The sequence below is a fragment of the Pseudorca crassidens genome, chromosome 13, assembly GCF_039906515.1.
Source record: "Pseudorca crassidens isolate mPseCra1 chromosome 13, mPseCra1.hap1, whole genome shotgun sequence".
Classification (NCBI taxonomy): domain Eukaryota; kingdom Metazoa; phylum Chordata; class Mammalia; order Artiodactyla; family Delphinidae; genus Pseudorca; species Pseudorca crassidens.
The window spans coordinates 57,840,441-57,862,588 of NC_090308.1; the positions used below are offsets into that span (position 1 = coordinate 57,840,441).

A 22,148-nucleotide genomic window follows, 5' to 3' on the forward strand; every position below is an offset into this window, starting at 1 on the left:
TGCTTGAAGGGTATACAGAAAGACCGGAGGATTTCTTAGTAACAGAGGGTATTTTTATATTCTTTAAATTTATAACTGTCTTGTGTGTATATATACATATAATTGTGTATCTACCATGAAGGCTAAATTCTATCCTTTTTTTTTTTTTTTTTTGGCAAGTTCCTTTAAAAACCCTTAGACTTTTGTTCTTTTTTTCCTTCTGTATTCTGTGTTCCCTCCTGACTAAAGCATCCTTTTGTAAACGTCCACAGCTCAACCCTCTTGCTGTTGCATGGAGGGTCTTTATCTCTGAGGTGGTTCTGCTCACGGCATATTGTACAGAGCAGAGAGCATCAGGCTGGGAGTCAGGAGGCCCAGGTGCCAGCATTTTTAGTCTGGTTCTGTTACTGACTCAGTACCCTTCCGGTTTTAACATTCTGAGTCAAGTGGCAAATTTGGGCTGAACACTATATGCGGTAGTTGATGTACGGATCCAAATGATTATGTTTAGTATTTTTTCCCTTTTATCAAGGTCTTAAGTGCTCAGATTTCCTAAGTTTTTATAAACTCATGTACGTTTTTTCCTCTTGCCCCCCAAAGTCTTTGGAGTCTACAACAGAATTCACAATTTACTCTGGCATTTCCCTTAGACTCTTTCCTTTTAGCCATTTAAGGAAATCAACATTTTGGGGGGCCAGGAAGCCAGTGTAGCTCTCCTTTAACTTGTTTTCTCCTCTCTGAAACTGGGTCATATGTGTAAAAGTGAGATTTGAAACAGGGCTGTCTGAACTGAAAGCTTCTATTGCCCTGAGACGGCTTTGAAAGGAGGCTTCTGGTGGAAAGATGGATAGAATCTACCAGATGGAGAGAAGTGGGGGGCACAGATGGGTTTTGGGGGGCAGAGGTGTGGCAGTGGGAAGCATGAAGTGTGCTGGGGAGTGGAGCTGTTCTGGGTCTGCTGGGGTAAAGGAGGATGAGGGATGAAGCTGGAACATGGGTGGGAACAGAGTGCGATGAGCCTTGGATTCCAGGTTGAGTTTGGACTGTATTTCATAGCCCATAAACCATTGAAGGTCTTTGTGAAAGGGAGTGCCACAGTGAAAAGAGTGTCTTACAGATTTAAGTATGGGTGGGATATGGAATGGACCGGAGAAACAGAGGTCTCTCCTCATGAGTGCTGGTGTTTGATGAGTTAACCAGATACGGTGCTAAGTGCTTTACATGTGTTATGTCATTTAATTCTCACAGTAGCCCTAAGAAATACCCTTAATAGCATCCCCATTTTCCAGATGGGAAAGCTGAAGCTTTGCGAGGTTAGTTAATGACCAGGCTTTCCGTAGTGAATAACAGTGGTGACAGGATGTGACGTAGGATGGATCCGTTTCCACCTGGGCTGCCTCTTTATCCTGCAACACAGTGGCCTGGAGACGACCTGGGGCAATTGTAGTGGGTAAGATGTGATAAGTCCAGGTGATAAGGCCTGAACTAGGTCAGCCGTGGTAGAAAAGGAGAGCTGGGAGCGGCAAAGTGAGACATCCCTGTATGGGAGCCTGATCCCAGGGCTGGGTCTGCAATTTTAAAGCTTCTCTTTATGTTTGTTTCCTGCTGGTGCTCAGTGGTGAGAACTTTGCCAAGACCATGGAGACATCATGGGAAGCCTTGCCTCCAAACTTCCTAAGTAGCTTAGGCTTCTTGTTTCTCCCGAGGAAATGAATTAATTTAATAAAGTAAGTGCTGAGGCTGGGTGTGCTTGGCTGGGGTTACTAGAGATGGTTTAAGCAAACTTCCAGGTGTTCTCAAGCACCTCAGACTTTAATGGCTAGAGTTGGAGACAAGGAGGTGCCTCTGGAGGTCTGGGGGTGATCAATTCTTCCTTTTTCCCAGGAACCCCCTCTCTCATCCACGTATCTTGATATGTTTCCAGTTACTTCCCTGCTTTGCTGTTGTATGGGTTGATATATCACAGAATTGTTTAACTTGCTTTACTTTTGTTTCTAGTTATAAGTCAAAGGGGGTACATGCATTTGGTTTTGCAAAGCTTTTTTTTTTTTTTTTTTTTTTTTTTGCGGTACGCGGGCCTCTCACTGCTGCGGCCCCTCCCGCCGCGGAGCACAGGCTCTGGACGCGCAGGCCCAGGGGCCATGGCTCACGGGCCCAGCCGCTCCGCGGCATGTGGGATCTTCCCGGACCGGGGCACGAACCCGCGGCCCCCGCATCGGCAGGCGGACTCCCATCCACTGCGCCACCAGGGAAGCCCTGGTTTTGCAAAGCTTTGGATGCACACTTAAACGGGCATATAATGGGTGCGTGCTGAATGCTGTTGTGACGTAGTGGGACGGTGAGGGCTGGCCCAGTGACCTCTCTCTGCTCTCTCTGCTGCAGGTGATAAGAAGTACATCATGGGGCCCAAACTTTCCACTCTAGACGCCACCGTCTTTGGACACTTGGCACAGGCAATGTGGACCTTACCCGGGACGAGACCTGAGCGGCTGATAAAAGGCAAGCCCTACAAAGCTCTTCAGGTTTGGGGAGTCGCGGGGGGCGTGGAGGATGGGAGCAGCACAATGGAGAATCCCAGGCCAATGCCCCTGAGCTTGGCTGTGCTTCATGGAGGCGCCAGGCCGTGGTGTGTGGGGCCAGGGTTGGTTTCCTGTGCTCAGGACATGTAGAGGCCGAGGAGAGACCCGGCTTCTCACCTGCCATCTCGCTCGGACCATGTTCTTTGCAAAGCTGACACAAATCCTGCCGCGTTCTACACCAGGGCTCTTCTTCCAGCTCCTTATGTAGTGGACTTAATACTTGTCACTGAAACAGGGCTTGCATTCCCCCTAGTGCCCTTGTTTTGTTGGTCTCCCTTACTTTCCTTTGGACTGTGGTGGCTCACCAGTTTCTGGTTTATCCAGCACTGCGGCAGCCGTGGTCGGGTGGGGCTGATGAGCTCACTGCCCATCTCACATGCTCCTTTTGAATCTGAACTGGTCTCAGATATTTCACACGTGCGTATAGGTACGTATGATTCTGCGTCATTTGAGTTCAAAGCACTCCCTTCTCCTTTTCCAGCGGGGTGTCTGTGGATCATACGCGGAGAGTAGTAGAGCTGGAAAGTTCAAGATAGTGGGAAAATGGGGAAAGTGTCAACAAATGCTTTGTAAGTCTAGTGCTATGTGAGGTGTTATTATTGATATTATTATACATGCATTTTGACCAAAGAAATGGTATCTTTGTTGTGTGATCTTGATGTAAGGCCCATGAGAATTACAATTCTAAACTGGAGGGGTCGAAGTGGGATGAGTGGGACCGGAGCTAGAGGATGCACATATGTGTGGGGTGGGGATGGGGGTGGTTGCCAGAAGTAAAATTGGCAGTGGGGCAGGGAAAGTCAGCTCAACCTGGGTTGATGTCAAGGGACCAGATCTTCATGTGTGTATGTGTGTGTGTGTGCGTGCGTGCATGTGCGTTGGAGTGGGGTGGTGGGATGTACATGGCAGCTGGGGCCTCTGGGAGAGGCTTCCTCTGCCTTGATGAATGGGAACCATTTTGAGTCATCTCTGGTTTTAAACAGTACCTAAGCAAGTGCCCAGGGCCTAGGAATGTGGGCATCAAGGTTCCATATTTCGATTTGGGGAAGGGGATTGACAAGAGTTAGTCAGGATTTTTATACCCCAGCTGAGAGACTGGAGGTGTACCTGAGATCACCAGTGAGTAACATATAGAGTACTCTTAATTAATGTTGGATGGACTGATGGATGGATGGATGGATGGATGGATTGAGGGATGGATGGATGGATTGAGGGATGGATGGATGGATGGAACCAAGCAAGACAGAATCATACAAGAAACTGAGGCAGGTGAGCAAGTCATGTGTGGTAGTCGTGGGTGGGTGGGTGGGGAGGTTGGTGAAGTCTATAGGGGTGTGTGTGTGTGTATACTCATGTGCATGCCCAGAGATTCAGAACAGGCTAAAGGCAGCAGGAGTAACTCTCCAGATTGGTGGGGATGGGGCTCTAGATACGTTACCAGACTTGGTTGGAATGGATCAGGCATTGGCTGAAGGTCTTTTAGAACAATAGCTAGGTGGGGACAGGGATAGTATGGACTTATATTTAATTTCCTAAGTGATCAGTATGGAGGTGTTCCTTGTCTTGTGATGTGTTGGAAGTTATCTAAATTGAATATGTTATCATATTGGTGATGTTTGTAGCACTTAAAGTAGTTTCCCTTTATTTTAGTCAGGTTTTCCATGGTGGTCTAAAAGATAGTGATTCCTTTTTGTTCATCTAGGGGTGTGTTTTGTATTTACTCTTGCTTCCTGTTTCTTTGTACTCCCTCCTTCCCTACCACACCACCTTTACACACCTATGAGTACACACACACTCACATCTACTCATATGCTTCTATACCCACATGCCGTGTACACACTCACTCGTACACATACATTTACATTTCTACCCAAGCACATACACACACACCCTATGCATACACACTCACACACACACCTTATGTGCACACACACACACACACACACACACACACACACTACAGTTGACACTCAAACAACACAGGTTTGTACTGCATGAATCACTTATACGTGGTTATTTTTCAGTAGTAATGACTACAGTACCACACAGTCCATCTTGGTTGAATCCACGAATGCGGAGGAACCTTGGATACAGGGGACAGACTCTAAGTTCTTTGCGAATTAACCCCCATGTTGGTTAAGGGTCAAGTGTATTGAGGTCATCTGTTATTTAGTCAGAAAGATTTAGGTATCCAGTATCAGTAGAAATCTCAGATTGTACAGAAACCCTTCTCGAAGAAATGAAGCATCTTTTGTGAATTTATTTATGACTTGGCCCTTTCCTCTATTATTTCCTGGAGGGACTTGAGGCATTTAGTGTTCTTTTTAAATAAATGATCAGTGTTTTTGGAGAATTGATTTTGAGTCCCATGCGGAGACGCACACATTTGGGGGAATCTGATGCTGTAACCTGCAGGGCACTTTGGCACGTAGATGCAGATTCTTAAAATAAGCCGGTAGCTTCCAGCTCTCCATGGGGACTGGAGGAGGACAAATCATTCAAGTGCACAGCAAGCCTCTAAAGCTCATTTCAGTCATTATTCTATGCCCCTTTCTAACCTTTTGATCGGAGCTGCTAATGCAGGCAAACTACTAATTTGATCTCAACTTCTTTCTCTGCCTTTGCTCTTTTTGTGGTGGAGACCTTCAACGGAGAAGTAGAAACAAACAACCAAGAGTCTGGATAATTTAGAACTGGCTCACATCCAGGAGTGGAAGTGGCTTGGATCTGACAGTTTTCTGCCTTAGCTTTGGAACAGCCAAGACACTATTGTCCTTGCCATCTGTGTGAGTGTGTGTGTATCAATATTAGCTTTTTGGTCCTAGATATTATTTAAAATAATCTAGCCACACAGGCTACTCTGGGAAACATCCAGAATCATGAGAACTTTTCCTTAATTTAGGTGAGTAGGAGGACAGACTTTGAATACTCAGCAGTTCTTAAAATATACATAATATGTTTGTGTATGATATGAAATGTCATTTCCTTACTAGAGAAAATTTAGAAAAGATAGAAAAGTTAAAAAAAAATAAAATTAACTTGTGACCCCATCACCCGCAGAGAATATCCGTTAATATTGTGGTATGTTTCCTTATCTTTTATCAAGTACATGTATATATGTATGTTTAAAAGTTGGGATCATTATGTTGATATAGTTATAACCTGCAGTTTTTTTCAAAAAATTATTTATATTTGGCTGCGTTGGGTCTTCATTGCTGCGCTCAGGCTTTCTCTAGTTGTGGCGAGCGGGGGCTGCTCTTCCTTGCGGTGCATGGGCTTCTCACTGCGGAGGCTTGTCTTGTTGCGGAGCACGGGCGCTAGGTGTGCGGGCTTCAGTAGTTGTGGCACGCAGGCTCAGTAGTTGTGGCTCACGGGCTCTAGAGCACAGGCTCAGTAGTTGTGGTGCACAGCCTTAGTTGTTTCGCGGCAGGTGGGATCCTCCCAGACCAGGGCTCGAACCCGTGTCCCCTGCATTGGCAGGCGGATTCTTAACCACTGTGCCACCAGGGAAGTCTGTAACCTGCAGTTTTTAATTAACTGTGTATTATGGCCATTTCCCTTGTCATTAAATATTCTTCAAAACAGTGTATTTAGTAGTTGCATAATATCCTATCCCATGGCTACATTGTAATTTGTGTGATTAATCTTTTTCTGGACTTGTGGTTTGTTTCAAATAATTTTTACTAACATTCTGTATTAACCACGGTGCCACCAGGGAAGTCCCGAATCTCAGTTTTATTATCAGCAAGTTTTTTTAATTAAAATATAATTGACATACAGTGTTATATTAATTTCAGGTGTACCACATTCAATGTCTATGTCCATTTTGAAATGATCACCACAATAAGTCTAGTTACTGTCATCATACAAAGTTAATACAATATTATTGACTATATTTCCCCATGGTGTACATTACATCCCCATGACCTATTCTCTTTATAACTGCAGGTTTGTACCTCTCAACCTCCCCCATTCATGTCCCCACCCCCCGACCTCCCCTCTCCTCTGACAACCACCAGTCTGTTCTCTGTATCTGTGAGTCTGGTTTTGTTTTGATTTTTTTGTTTGTTTTTAATTAAAAATTTTCTTTTTTTAAAATTAATTTTTAAAATTATAGTTGATATACAATGCTGTTTTTCTAGTTTTTTTATTATAGTTTTTTTTATTATAGTTGATTTACAATGCTGTGTTTCTGCTGTACAGCAAAGTGAGTCAGTTATACATACACTGCTTGTTTGTTTTTTTAGATTCCACATATAAGTGAAATCTTATGATATTTGTCTTTCTCTGTCTGACTTATTTCACCTAGCATAATACCCTCAAGTTACATCCATGTTGTCACAAATGGCAAGATTTCATTTTTTATGGCTGCATAATATTTCATACTATGTATGTATGTGTGTGTGTGTGTGTGTGTGTGTGTGTATCTTCTTTATCCATTCATCTATCAATGGACACTTTGGTTCCTTCCATATCCTGGCTATTATGCTGCAGTGAACATAGGGATGCATGTATCTTTTTGAATTAGTGTTATTGTCTTCTTTAGTAAATACTCAGGAGTGGAATTGCTGGACCATATGGTAATTTTTTTTTAGTTTTTTGAGTAACCTCCATACTGTTTTCCATAGTGGCTGTACCAATTTACAGTCCCACCAGCAGTGCACGAGGGTTCCCTTTTCTCCACACCCTCACCAACACTTGTTATTTCTTGTCTTTTTTAGCAACCCTCTTAATGTGGAGTCACATTTGATTTTTTTTTTTTGTGGTACATGGGCCTCTCACTGTTGTGGCCTCTCCCGTTGCGGAGCACAGGCTCCGGATGCGCAGGCTCAGCGGCCATGGCTCACGGGCCCAGCCGCTCCGCAGCATGTGGGATCTTCCCGGACCGGGGCACGAACCCATGTCCCCTGCATCGGCAGGTGGACTCTCAATCACTGTGCCACCAGGGAAGCCCACGTTTGATATTTTGATCAAAGTATCCTTATTAGAGAATTGCATGTGGATTTGGCACTCTTTAAAATAGACATGGAGAGTTGGAGAGCCTAGGAAAGTGAAAGTAAAGCACAAAAGGGAACGGGTTCTGTCGCACAGCTGCTTGCCCTGGAGAGCCGTACCAAACCCAGAGAACCTAACACTGCTTTTCTGAATTTGTAAGGAACACAACCTTGTGTGTTTTAAGAAAAACAAACACTGTTCAGCAGCTCTTTTACCATCAGTTATTTATTGTATGTGGATTATTATTTTTTGGCTTATTATTTGATAGAGTAAAAGGTGGAAAAAATGCTGGATATCTTTGAAAAACATACACGTATATGCCCACCTCATACTCTTACTGTTCTCCATTCAAAGTGTTTAGGAAGAGGTTGTGGGGGAATTCAGGTCTCAGGGAAGGGCTGGCTCAAATGATCTTTGCTGGTCTTTGTATCCTGAGATCTGTGAACTAGCTTCAGTGAGACTGGGGAAGGTGGGAGTGTCCTCATTACCGCATTCAAGTTTGCTAAGAACTTTTTTTAAAATATTTTTTAAAAATTTTATTTACGTATTTATTTTTGGCTGCGTTGGGTCTTCATTGCTGCACGCGGGCTTTCTCTAGTTGTGGCAAGCGGGGGCTGCTCTTCGTTGCGGAGCACAGGCGCTAGGTTGGTGGGCTTCAGTAGTTGTGGCACATGGGCTCAGTAGTTGTGGCTCGCGGGCTCTAGAGCGCAGGCTCAGTATTTGTGGCGCATGGGCTTAGTTGCTCCACGGCATGTGGGATCTTCCCGGACCAGGGCTCAAACCTGCGTCCCCTGAATTGGCAGGCGGATTCTTAACCACTGCGCCACCAGGGAAGCCCTGCTAAGAACTTTTCTGAAGAGGAAATGTTCAACGTCCTTGCTGCCTGTGTGACACAGCGTTATAGGGAGCAACGAAAGACACAGCCAGCACCTACCACAGGCGTGGAGCCAGGAGGTGCTGAGTAAATACTTGGAAACCAAAAGAATGTGAAGAATGTGTGTGAGCGCCAGCCCTAGGTTTTCCAGATATTGGTTGGTTAAGAACCCGGGGCTGACAGTGGTGCTGGGAAGAATTGGAGAAATATAGGAAAATAAAAGGAGTCACTTTTTTCAAAGAGCCATGGGGAATATTTCCATTTGAGAAACTCCAAGAGAAAAGCTCTTTATTCTGTCTGGGAGTGTCCTTGGGGTAAAGGGCCATTTGACTTTCTGATAAATATCCTTTCAAGTTGTCTGAGAATATCAGTAATCACTCATTAGTCATTTTACTAATTTATTTTATTGGATTTTTAAATTAAAAAGATAATACATATTGTCACAATAAGTTGAATTAAACAGGTGTATTTTAAAAGATTTATTACCTTCCCCTCACCCATGTCCAGTGTCACTCCCATAGAAAACAAATATTAAGGATTTGGAGTGAACCCTCTGTGCCTTTTTTTTTTTTATATACAAATTTACATACATGTATATAGCTGTTTTGGTTTATTTTTATTGATTTAAAACTAAACAGTGGAATTGCATTATACACATTACTTTATAACTTGTTTTTTTCACTTAATAGAATATTATGTCTTTTTAACAGTTGCCCAATAGTCTATAGAATTGATATACCAGAATTTATTCAATCAATCCCTACTGGTGGACATTCAGGTGTTTCCATCTTTCTTTTCTTTCTCTTTGTTTTTATTGACATAATACTGCATTCGGCATCCATGCTCATCTGTCTTTACATACTGATGATTTTATTTTAGTAGAATAGAGTACTAAAAGTGGAGTCCTGAGCCAACAGATAACTGAATTTAAAATTTCACTAGATAACATCAGATTACTTTCCTAAAAAGCTTATAGCAATTTATACTTCCACTAGCCATGTAGTATAACGCCTGACCCTCCACACTGGATGGTATTAGACTTTTTTACCAGTCTGATAGGTGACATTATCTGATTGTTGAGTACACTTTGAAAGAAACCCTGCAGTTTTAAAAAAATTATTTCACAAAGTTTACATCTTCAGTATAGGCATTTATGTTAACATGGGCATCTCTCTCTCTCTCTCTCTCTCTCTCTCACACACACACACACACACACACACACACACACACACACACACACACACACACACACACATTACACATAGCCTGTTTCTACTGCTGACTTTTTTCATTCTTTTTGGCTGGTAGCACATTGAGTGGGTCAGCTGGTGGAGAATCTTGGAACAAGCAAGGATTGGCAAAACCAGATAAATGGAGAACTCAACTGTAAATTTTCCCTCTTTGTTTCACTCTTTTTATCAGGGGCAGGATATGAGGATGGGCATGTGAGCTCGCAGCCCTTGCTTATCAAAAAGCACACCCTTTCTTCACTGTGTGATGGAGGGATCTCTTCTTCGTGACAACCCATTATCTTTGAGTGACAACACCTGTCTCCTCAAAATTCTTGAGACTCCAGAAAGAATTACAGAAAAATATTCTGTAACAGGTAGTGGGAAGCTATTAATTCCCAGGCCAGGCTGTCAGCTCATCAGGAGAGAGGCAGAGTCCAGTCATGGTGAAGGGAATGGAGTCTGGAGACTGCTTGTGTCTGAATCCTGGCTCAGCCACTATATAGTTACGTGACCTTAGGCAAGTTAATTAACCTCTCTGTTGCTTCAGTTTTCCTATTACAGATGGAGATATTAATAGCTCCTGCCTCATAGGATTGTTGCCAGGACTAGAGATGGGAATTAATATAATTCAACAATAAATAAAGCACTTCAAGTAGTGCCTGGTACATAGTAAGGCCTATATACATGTGTGCTATTATTAATTTTTATTATTGCAGACTGAAGGGGTTCTAATGTCACACAGTCATGAAGGGGGCAGCTCTCCTGGAAGAAAGGTAAAGAAACAGGCTGTAGAGAGAATGGCTACAAAAGAAGTAGAGACAGTCATATATTGTGTAGATCCCATGGACATTGTGACTAGATTCTTACTTTCTGGGAATGGACCTGATTGAAGCAAACAGGGTTGTCCCCAGGGCCTGCTGTGAAGTGACCACAATTCATCTTTGATATTCCCTGCCCCCAATAGCCCCTTGCTGCTGCTTCTGCGTCTTTATCTAATTTTTGGTTACCAGCAATACCTGGTGAGGCGTTTTGTAACTGCTTCCCTGAGGGAGAAAATAAGGGAAAGTTTTGCGTGCATCTGCCCAAAAAGGAGCAATGATATTGGCTTCTTAGCTTCCGAGCGCGTACAGAAAGTCTTCGAGTTGGGGGCAATCAGAATGGACTCATATAAATGTGAGTTGAACTGTTTTGATCTGAGAAGACTGAAAATGGTGACCTGGAACCAATGCAAATCCACTGGTTTACAGGATCCATGAAGCGGGGGGATTTGCCTTATTATGTTTTGTAATGGATGTATTTAAGCAGAACAGCAATCAAGTTTTGAAAAATTTTAGTGGGAAAATGCTTATAATGTTACAGGAAGTGACAGGTAATGATAATAATGACAATAAATAAATAGAAAAAAATACTGAAAGAAATCACACCAAAATGTTAATTGTGATTACCTTGGATTGGTGAGATTATAGGTGCTTTTGTTTTCTTCTTTATATATATATATATGTATTATGTATATTTATACCATTTCTATATACAGACTTCTAATTTTCCAAAATGAGCATATATTATTTTCTCTGGTAGAAAATAAAATAGAGTAGTTACAGGCTATAACCACTAGAGCTGTTGATATAGAAACAGCCTAAATGGCTATAATAGGGGATTGGAAAAAACAAAATGAAACTGTGGTACATCTGTATAATGAAGTACTATGCAATTATCAAGGTGGTCATGGAGTGAAATTAAAAGGTTTACATTATATGTTGCTAAGTGAAGAAAGTAGCATAGGAAACAGAATATATAGTAAATGCTATATAGCAAATGTAAATATATGTAAATGCATATATAAATATGTAAATTTCAGGAAGAGTTTAAATGAAAATGTTATGGCAAATGGGATTATTGGTAATTCTTTTATTTTTTGCTTATCTGTATTTTCTAATTTCCTGCAATAAAACATGGACTACCTACACAACAAGTGAATGTTTATATAACTTTAAAAAAAATAAACATCCAGAGAATATTCTTAGGGCAATAAAGTCCTATAAGAGACAGTGACAAATTATATACTTATGAGGAGTGTTGCCATCTGGTGGATCAAAAGCAAAAACTCACCCTCTTTCTACATTTTTCATTTGGAATTAGGAAATGAAAGCCACATACCGTGCCGTATTTCAGATGAATGTCTGGACAATTTTAGCAACTTAACGAAAATGTTCCTTTGATTCACAGGAAAGAGAAGTAGACCAACGACCAAGCCCAACGAACCCAATCGTGGGTGCACTGTTGAATTTTATTTAAAAAATAAAAAAATCTCTGTTTTACGAAATATGTTTACAGGCATGCTCGTCCATAAAGACAATTCTGAGTTACCTGTTTTATGGATGATTCAGGGCAAAATTTCCATCCTAACTTAATTTTTTTCAACTAGTTGGCGTACTGACCAGCCCATAATGACACTACAAATATTTGTGGAATGAAGGATCACTTCTGGCTGACTTAATCCAACTAACAGTTGGTGTGTTTTCATGGGCTATAAATTAATTTAGATATGAACCAGTCGAAGCACTAGTTCTCTTGATATGCAAACATAAAATGATAAAATACTTCACAAAGCCAAATGATGGTAGTTTAGCCGCCATTCTGGATAAGCTACCTCCTCTCTTCTCACCACCATCAGACTCACTCGGAAATTTCATTCAGCCCATTCACTGAATTTAACTCTTCCCACTCACCTTTCTCCTTCTGTGTATAAAAATCTAAACATTTTGACAGTGCCTCTGTGGAAAAACATGGTTAATGCCTACGCTACCCCATCCTTCTAAGTTTCCCAGAAAGCCAAGTGGCTGGTAGATTGTTGCCTTTGAGAACTAACCCTCGCTTTCCTCACCACCCTGCAGGTGAGCTGATCAATCTTGCCATGTACTGTGAGAGGATAAGGAGGAAATTCTGGCCTGAGTGGCACCATGATGATGACAACACCATCTATGAGTCCGAGGAGAGCTGTGAAGGCAGCAAAACGCATACGCCCCTGCTGGATTTCAGCTCTTACTCAAGGACAGAGACCTTTGAAGATGAGGGAGCAGAGAACAGTTTTTCCAGAACCCCAGACACGGATTTCACTGGACACTCGCTCTTTGATTCTGATGTGGACTTGGATGACTACACAGACCATGAACAGTGCAAGTGACATTCAGCCCTGCTGACCCTCCTCTGTTGGAGCTGCCATTCCCTGGGGTCAGTCCAGTTTCCCAGGTAGAAGTCCATCCGAGCTGGGAGGAGATCTTCGTGCTTGACACAGTTCTCACAAGCTAACTGGACTAGAGCAGCCTTATTTCTTTTTTGTACAAACAAGACACAGAACCATTCCGATGGCTCCATTTAAAACAAACAGGCAGAAGAAAAAGTCAGCATGGTTCCTGAAACCCACTTTTGTTTTCATTAGAAAACTAAGATGGTGTGGTAGAGCAGGTGCAAGAGCAGGTTGTCCACAGATGGTGTGTACATCAATCCCCTGCAACCCGAGGACTTAGGTGCAAGATGGATTCTTGAACATCCTTCATCCAGCAGGGTTCAAAGTCAGGAGAGATGTCGTCAGAAGGAATGTAGGAGATAAATGTTCTATGGTGGCTGCTTGTTATTTCCTGTGTGTATATTGTATGTTGAGATATAAGTCAAATAAAATCCATAGATATTCAGTGAACACCTACTACGTGCAAAGCACTGTGCTAGGTGCTAGCCAGTATGAGTTTTATCCTACGCCCTGCCAGTGGCTAGCTGTGTGATTCTGGGCAAGTCCCTTAATTCTTGTGTGCCTCATTTCCCTCACCTGTAAAGTGGGGGTAACAATAGTCCCCACCTACCTACCTCACAGGGGTGTTGTGAGGATTCATGTGGTAACATACGGCGCTTTAAACCTCTCGGAAGAGGTGTGACATAAACACATTTTATTCTTTAACGTGCTTCGTGTGTGTGGAGATTGGAGGGCAAAGGAATTCCACATCTAGGCAACAGCGGCCACAGTCACTCGCCCAAGCGGAGCCAATGGAACACACACCAAGGCACAGTTAGGACTCTGTCATCATCCTCTTTGTGACCTTGCTTGAATCGAAATCTTTTGTTCAAAGAACCTTGGAAATGTTTCTACAGATCATCAACAGCTACAAACAGCTACTGTACGTTTGCAGAGAAGCCTTTCTTTCGTTGCCTGAACGCACACTGGTACCTTGTCCTTTGTTGATTCTGGAGTGTTAAGTTGCCTACGTTTGGTTTACTTGGGGGAATAAAGCTCAGGAATAGGATGGATTTAATAGTGGTGAAAGGGAAAGGATTTGACTGATTTTTGTAAGCAGAAGCTCGCCAACTTGTAGTGTCTTTTTTGAAAACAAACCTTGCAAGATGTATTGGAAAGATGAAGTAGGAAGAGGATCATTGTAACGGGTAGCAGAGCACTTTGTGCAGTGTGGACCCTATGCAGTTTTATTAACGCAACTTTTCTGGTGTTCTCAGCCATTGTCCGGCGAGGGGAAGGCAACGCTGAGGAAAATCTTAATGTTTCTTAAGGATTTTTCCTCCCCTCCCCGTCCTCTCTCTCCCTCCCCATAGAGCCCCTGAACTCTTGCGGTTACTGTGTTGACTGAGGCACTCCATCTCTGAAGACATAGTTTTGGTTGACTTAGAACATTTTCTAGTGAAATATGGGTTGAAGATCCTAGGGTGATGGCTGTGGATTTGGGCTTCTGACCACAACTGACTGGGGAAGGGTTATTCCTTAAGGGGTTAAAGAGGAACTTCTTAAAAGACAGCGTCTTCTGGTAAGTTCACGTACTTTACTTGAAAAAGACTCTCTTTGAATATGGTTTTGACAAAATAGTCCTAAAATGCTTTGGATTCACAAAGAAGTAAAAGGGGGAGAGTTTTTGAGGTTATTTACCATTTAAGCAACAGGGTAGGGCATATGTAACTGGGAAGAAACGCTGAAATACCCTAAGCTAGACACTTTTATTCCACAGAAAACTCAGTTGTTAATATCTTATTAAAGCCCTTCATCTTTTGAGAGGACTGTTTGATGACTAATAAGAATGTGTTGGAGGATGTATGAATGGTTAAGCCTGTTTTGTTTCCAGCATCATTTGGACTGTTCACCTCTCCTCTCTCTAGCTTAGTGTGTTGCAAGGCCAGCTGGTGGTAGTTCTGTGTGACAGGGAAGCTCCTGGCCTGAAAATGTGAATGTAGTGAACAGGTAAACTGTGGACCAATCTCCACAAAGACTGAGTTCCCCTTTCCCCACCCTCAGCTGGAAAGAGTTGTGTTTGAAATTTTGTCTACAGTTTATTCTTCCTGTATAGCACCAAGTGTGCTGTATCTTCAAGCCATGAATGATTAAGTTATGAGTGTGTAGAAGTCACAGATACTTTTTATTGTGTGTTACTTGGAGGGCAAGTCCATGGAGAGCCAACATTCAAAGTGAAGTTGTAAGACCTTCATTCCTTCTTTTCAGGAGCCTCCCGCAGGGACTTGAATGGACGTTGCTGGAGTCCTGGGTACTCCCTGACAGCTCATGACCGGGTATTCAGCATTTTGTATGGGTAACTTGATTAGGAACCCTAGAGTAGACCCAGGTTTTACTTTCCCAAAGTTGGCTATGGAAACAAAATGACCAAGACAAAACCCACTGTGGAGTGGGTGACTGATGCACTCTTGATTGGGAGGCTTTAATTTTCTGCTTCATTCTAAAGCTATCCAGGTTTGAAGTGTTCTCCAAGTTGATGAACAGGTGCTACTTATAAGAAAAATAAGAAATTAGGGGATATTTTGGTCATCTGGCTTACTTGTTCAAGTTCTGTATTTCTTTTTTACTGGAAGGTAACTTAAGGAAATGTGATTTTTAATGGTAATAGATGCTTTTGGATGGACAGAAGACCCATGGGCTACCTGTTCTTTTTCTTACCTCTCACTGTAAAATTAAATTCTGCCCTTCTCTCCACTTCCCTTTGCCTCACCCCACCCCTGTCTCCACTCATCAGGATGAAGGAGCGGCATCACGCTTTGCCCTGCATAAGCCAGAGTAGATACAAGGATGATTTAAATGTACACAGAAGTAAACGATATTGTCAGAGTTTCCCATTTCTTGTTGTAACACTCATGAGTTGTGAATAGTGACACTACCAAGGCCACATGCTACCCAGATGACTGATCACAAACTTAGAGCAACTGGACTTGAATCAGAACTGCAGTCTGGTCCTCACGTGAGCCCTGCCTGTGTGCACTGAGGTATGAGGATATGTGTTTGTGAAACAACTAGGGTTCAAGGAAAGGAAGCGTTAAGGGTTATAGCCATGGGAGTCTTGCCTAGGTTATTTGAGAGAAAGTATAGACTTATAGAAATGGATAGCTGGGTCGTGGATTCACTCTAGAAAGCCATATTTATTTGGAGGACAGGCCCGGAACGGAGGTCTTTCACCTTGCCTTTTACAGGGTTCTTCCCATTACATCACCTTGACTTGGGTTCTTTTTAAAACCCACCTCCCCAAGAGGTCACTCCATGTTCATAGAACCAGCACATCCCTAGTCTCTCTCTGACAGTGCTTGGAATTCTCCACTCTTGTCCCCTGTATGTCTTCAGCCTGGTCTAGGCCAATTCAAAGGATCTTTCTTCGGTATCTACTCTGTGCAAGGCACTGCTGGGCTCAGTGAATGATACCCAGAGGATGTCCAAGTCACCAAGACTCTTCATTCTCGGATTATATCTTTTAAGGAATCCATGCCCATATGGTCTCTCACTGGATATTTAGTTACTCACTGGTGAGTTGATAGCCACCTACCCGGTGCCTGGCCCCGGGATCCACACTGGATATAGATACAGTGGTGAACAGAACAGACATGGCACCCTGGTTTTAGGGTATTCTCTTTTACCTAAGCTTCTGTGTTAGCCTCTTTTACGTGCTTAGCCACTTCCCTGATCCATTCCACTCATCACCACTAGATTAATATTTCTAAAAAGCTCTAATAGGGCACCGTATTGCTCCAGGCTGAAGTATTCCTTAGAGCCTGGTGTTCTCACCTCTTTCTTCACCTTGTTTCCTGGGGCTCCTCCACGTGGTCCGTCCAGTGCATCCAAGCTGGGCCATTTGCCATTGCCTAGACATGCCTCATGTACCTGTGCTCATGCCAGCCCTCTCCTGAAATGCCTGCCCTTCCTCTCCACTGGCGCAAGTCGTATGCACCTCACAAGGCCCAACTTGGTCAGTTCTGCAAGAAGAGGTCTCAGCTCATTATAATCTCCCCTTCCTCTAGAAACACAGCTCCCATCATTTCCTTCCCTGAAGGCTGCATGGGAAAGGTATGCCCAGAAAGTGGGCCGTACACTAGAAAGTAATGGTTTTTAATTTTTCTGTCTCCATTGATAATCTGATTCAAGTCCTATGCCCTAGTCCAAGAAAAATACGTATATGCAGATATATGAAATTTTACATGTAAGTTCAGGAGATTTAGAGGCATCTTGACATTATCCGTGGATTCCTTAGGGGGTTCATGGACTGCAGGTGAAGAAGCCTTCTTCTAAAGAGTCTTTAAAAGTCACTGTTGGGGCTTCCCTGGTGGCGCAGTGGTTGAGAGTCCACCTGCCGATGCAGGGGACACGAGTTTGTGCCCCGGTCCGGGAAGATCCTACATGCCGCGGAGCGGCTGGGCCCGTGAGCCATGGCCGCTGAGCCTGCGCGTCCGGAGCCTGTGCTCCGCAACGGGAGAGGCCACAACAGTGAGAGGCCTGCGTACTGCAAAAAAAAAAAAAAAAAAAAAGTCACTGTTGTTTAGTGTTTGTTCTTGCTTGCTTTTATCACAGCCAGACAGGAGACAAATTGGAATGGAATGTGCAAGCAAAAGTGATCGCTGTCACTATCCCCGCGGAGAGTGTGCTGAGTGACAGGGGAGGAGGATAAGGCCTCTCACATTAGTTGAGAAAATATCTTTGTTTTGACAAGTGTGGCATTTTGAAAGTGACAGGGTTTCGTTGTCATCGTCATTGTCATCTCCCTTCTGACCACCCAAAAAGTTGATTTCGCCAAATCAATTCAGGGCCAGGGGAGCTTCCCTTCAGCCCTGAAACCCACCACTTCTGCTGGCCGACCTGGGCTTAAGGTGGGAGAGAAGACGCTGTATTTTTCCTTACAGGAAAAAGTTCGACACAATCAGGTTGTTCTGCATTAATTAAGCAATTAATTAATTCTTAGAACAGTTGAGTGTATTTTCAATAAAAGGATGGTGCCTTTTGTTGATAGGGAACAACTCAGGTTCTTCCTCTTCTTCTTTTCCTTCCTCTTCTCCTTTCTCCTGACCCGCGCCCCCCCTTCTTCCTTTTTGTTTTCAGGGCGAAGCTCCTTTCGTATGACCCAGGATCCTTTGTTCTCCTTTATATGTAGTGCTGTTTAAGATGAACACAGACTGATGAAGGTACATCAGTGACAAATACTTCTTGAGTCTAAATGCTGAACTCTGGCAACCCATTTCTAACAGGTCCGGGATCGACGGCTTGACCTTCCTTCACTTGCTTCTGGTGGTCTGGATGCAACTTGCAAAGTTCAAAAGGACCCCTTGGTGGATGGGACCCCTCCTCTGGCCGGCAAAACCCTTGCTAGTGCCAGGAGTAAATGCAAATGGATGTGAGGCTTTCCTCATTTCAATTTCTTACCAGAAATTTAGGTTTTTAGTCCCTGACTTTAAAGAATATCTTAAAGATATTTAATATTCTTTAGTCTTTAAGGTAACTGGAACCAGCAGCACATTGGCCTTGCACCTTTGAGAAGGTTACAGAGAATATGAAAAATAGCGTAAAGGGAAGCAATTCACTGTTTTGGGGCTAACAGTGTGACCTTCTCAACCATTCTGGCTCTTGCCAAAGCAAGGAACTTGCCCCCAGACCAAAGCTTCTCTGAAGCTTCTGCTGCTGGCTAGACCATTAGGATGGTCTCAGCGTTCAAGAGGATTATTGCCCCTAATTGTCAAATTTGTAGACAGTAAAGGGGACCATTGCAATAATAAGACAACTTAGGAATGTGGTCCAGCCAGCACCAGCACTCTTGATTATTTCCGTGGGGAAACAAGTTATCTAGAGCAAAAGATTAGTACAGTACTTCTGGTGTTCAGTACACAAATAATTTCAGCAATTAACTTGATGGCCTTCTTGAATATTTTTCAATTGCTGTTGTTCCTAATTACAGCTTTAAATATTTTGAAACAATTCACTAACTATAGAGCAATATATATTTATGATGATATTTCATTTTATGAAAAGTAGTATTACTAAATATGACCAATTCACCTCCTTCCCCCCATCCATTGGCAAGCATCCTTCCCCCCCCACCCCCCACCCCCGCTTTTTTTTCTGTTTTACTTTTAGCTCTAGAATAGAGTAACTTTTATTTATCTGTAAAATTTAAACCTTCTTTAGCATTAAAAAAAGAAAAGTTAACCCCATGGCTTTAAAAACAATAGGATTTAGCTCCTGAATTGTCAAGTTAATTAGCAGTGGCTAAACAGATAGCACAGGGAATGTGATATAATTGGAGGCTAGAAAAGAGTAATGCTTTGGGTATTTACTACCTCCCTCCCTTAAAGAAATACGACAATCTATGGACTTTTCTCTTTAATAGTTGTTCAGAATTGGAAGTGTTCTCTCATATCTGCTTCTAGCCCCCAACAAGAGATCACATTTGGCTTATTAAAACATCAACGATGTCCAAATGATTGTATTTTTACCTTTAACAAATTATATCTGAAATTTTTTGCAGCAATAAGACTAAAGATAACTTTTGGAGGGATCTCTGCTTCAGTAGGGGCAACATGTTTGTGTTACTTCTGTCAAGATGATTTTACCTCGGGCTTCCCTGGTGGCGCAGTGGTTGAGAGTCCGCCTGCCGATGCAGGGGACACGGGTTCGTGCCCCGGTCCGGGAAGATCCCACATGCTGCGGAGTGGCTGGGCCTGTGAGCCATGGCTGCTGGGCCTGCGTGTCCAGAGCCTGTGCTCTGCAACGGGAGGGGCCGCAATAGTGAGAGGCCCGCGTACCGGGGCGGGTGGGGGGGGGGAACTTTACCTCAAGTGATCAGTCTCACAGGATCATGCTTATTGTAAACATGTTTTTTTCCCAGCCATCTGTATCCTGCTGAGTGTCTGACAACTCCACCGTTGATGAGGGTGACGGTTCCTCGATGGTGGTGATTGAAAAGATGAGGGTCCGAGTCCTTCATCTGGTGGTATTTGAATTTCACTGAGTGGGAGGAGAGAAGGAATGATGAACAGATACTGGGGCTTCAAGCAACCACGAGGTGTGGCTGTGTTAGAGATGTGTCAGGCACACTGAACGTTTTCTGGGTGGTGGCATCTTACTAAAACCATCCAAGGGACTACGGGTTTAAATCAGAAACAAATGCAGTCTGTAGGGAAGGATTGTCTGTGAATATCCTGTTCATCTTTGTCCTGGTTTCTGGCTTGTTCTCCCGGTTTGCCCCGCCTGAGGCTGGGCCTGGGAACTGGAGGAGTGGTCCCAGTGTGTTCACTCCTTTGATTCCGGAACTTCCTTCTAGTCTCTCAGAAGTGTTTGTGGCATATAGTTGCCATTTTATGATAGAAAATGTACAGAGTATATTTGTATATTCGTTTTATAGAAGACCTTTAAATGTTTAGAGACACCCCAAAGGATCCCTATATAGGCAGTGGGCTCCAAACCTTTGTGCCACTGACCTCATCAGTAAAACTATCTGAGCATGCCCTGCAGCTTATTTATTTATAAACACACACACACTGCTCTACGGATATGTTATATACATTAAAAACCATAGCAAACATAGAAATTTACAAAGAATAGTCTCTACTCAATAGAGTTTAGAGTATGGGGCCAGGAAGGCTTAGGCGTAGCACCCAGAATGTGGCAGTTGGTAACGTTGGTGGGAAAATGGATGTAAAATAGGCATGGACGCATGATTTTAGGTCAAGGTTATTCATTTATTCATTCAATCTTTTTTTTTTTTTTTTTTTTTTGACCATGCCGCACAGCATGCGGGATCTTAGTTCCCTGACCAGGGATGGAACCCGTGGCCCCTGCAGTGGAAGCGTGGAGTCCTAACCACTGGACCTCCAGGGAATTCCCCATTCATTCATTCTTAAAACAGGCATTTTTGGTTAGGAGAAGAAAAGAGTGAATAATTAGATATGACGTTTACAAGAGCTCTTTTAAATTCTGTTTTTGGGACCACTTGATCTAGAACGTCTTGTCAATTCCTGCAAGATTTCCCAGGACACTGATTTAAGCAAAACAAGAAAAGAAAGGAGGGGAAAAATCCCCATTAATGCAGATGCTGGCTCTAATACCTGAGAATTTCTGAATCTGAAAAGCAAGTTTTGATAATTCCTGGTAATCATCATCTCACTGATTATGTGTCTTTTTTCTTTCCTTCTTTCTTTTAATAGATCTTTATTGGAGTATAATTGCTTCACAATACTTAGTTTCTGCTGTACAACAAAGTGAATCAGCCATATGCATACGTATATCCCCACATCCCCTCCTTCTTGCGTCTCCCTCCCACCCTCCCTATCCCACCCCTCTAGGTGGTCGCAAAGCACCGAGCTGACCTCTCTGTGCTATGCAGCTGCTTCCCACTAGCTATCTATTTTACATCTGGTAGTGTACATATGTCCATGCCACTCTCACTTTGTCCCAGCTTCCCCTCCCCCCACCCCGCGCCCTTTCTTCTATTTGTTTATTACCCTGTGTCTCCAAACGTGTGGAAGATGTACAGATTTATTTTCAGATATCTGAGATAGGAAGGACCAATGTTGGTGTGATTCAAACCCACATTTCAGCTGCTAGGGGGCTGATGGGTGGACACTGCCTGGAAAACATTTACCTGCCCCATCTGTTTTGCGAACACAATGAATAGCATCTTGCTGAACGAGGGCCTCGACGTGGAGGTGTTTATTTCTGGACCTATGAGTTACTTTAGCAGTTATTGTTAGTAGTTTATAAAGCCATATTTAAACTTGTACACTTGACTGTAAGATAGATTGGAATTGTGCACTATGTTGATTACTGTATATAAGTGTGGAAGTTCTGTATATTTGGTCTTGATGCTGTACGTATTTGATGTGTAAATGATAACCAATGGATATGAAATAGCTGGCTGTGAATGTCTTTATTCCAATTCACTTCTCTTTCGCAAATTTGAATGTTTAAACTTTACACCCATGGGGAAAATCTGAGATTTTTGCATCTAATATACTGTTAAGTGGTGGTCTCAGATGATTGGGAGAATATTTTAGTTGTAAGGCTCTTGTATAATTAGAACAGAGGTAATGAATTTTTTAGGCATTATGACTTTCTGATAGAATTTTAAATGAATGTTTTTTAAGTAGAAAAACAGGTCTCTGGATGACATTGTCTTTACTCTCCTGCCTTTGTTTCATGTCCAGTGTTCCCGTCGGAGCCCTGTAAGGACTGAT

General features: G+C 42.9%; 1 protein-coding gene across 7 annotated transcripts in view; it reads left to right on the top strand.

Annotated features, from left to right (window-relative positions):
- FAXC (failed axon connections homolog, metaxin like GST domain containing) overlaps positions 1-21,822 on the top strand; it is an 83,880-nt gene extending 62,058 nt beyond the window's left edge. For all 7 annotated transcript variants that reach the window (XM_067702521.1, XM_067702516.1, XM_067702519.1 and 4 more), the window contains 2 exons: positions 2,362-2,478; positions 12,554-21,822. In XM_067702521.1, the coding sequence (XP_067558622.1) occupies positions 2,362-2,478; positions 12,554-12,843 (407 nt within the window). In that variant the 3' untranslated portion in view covers positions 12,844-21,822. The remainder of the gene's footprint in view (positions 1-2,361; positions 2,479-12,553) is intronic.
- Positions 21,823-22,148: the final 326 nt, after the last annotated feature.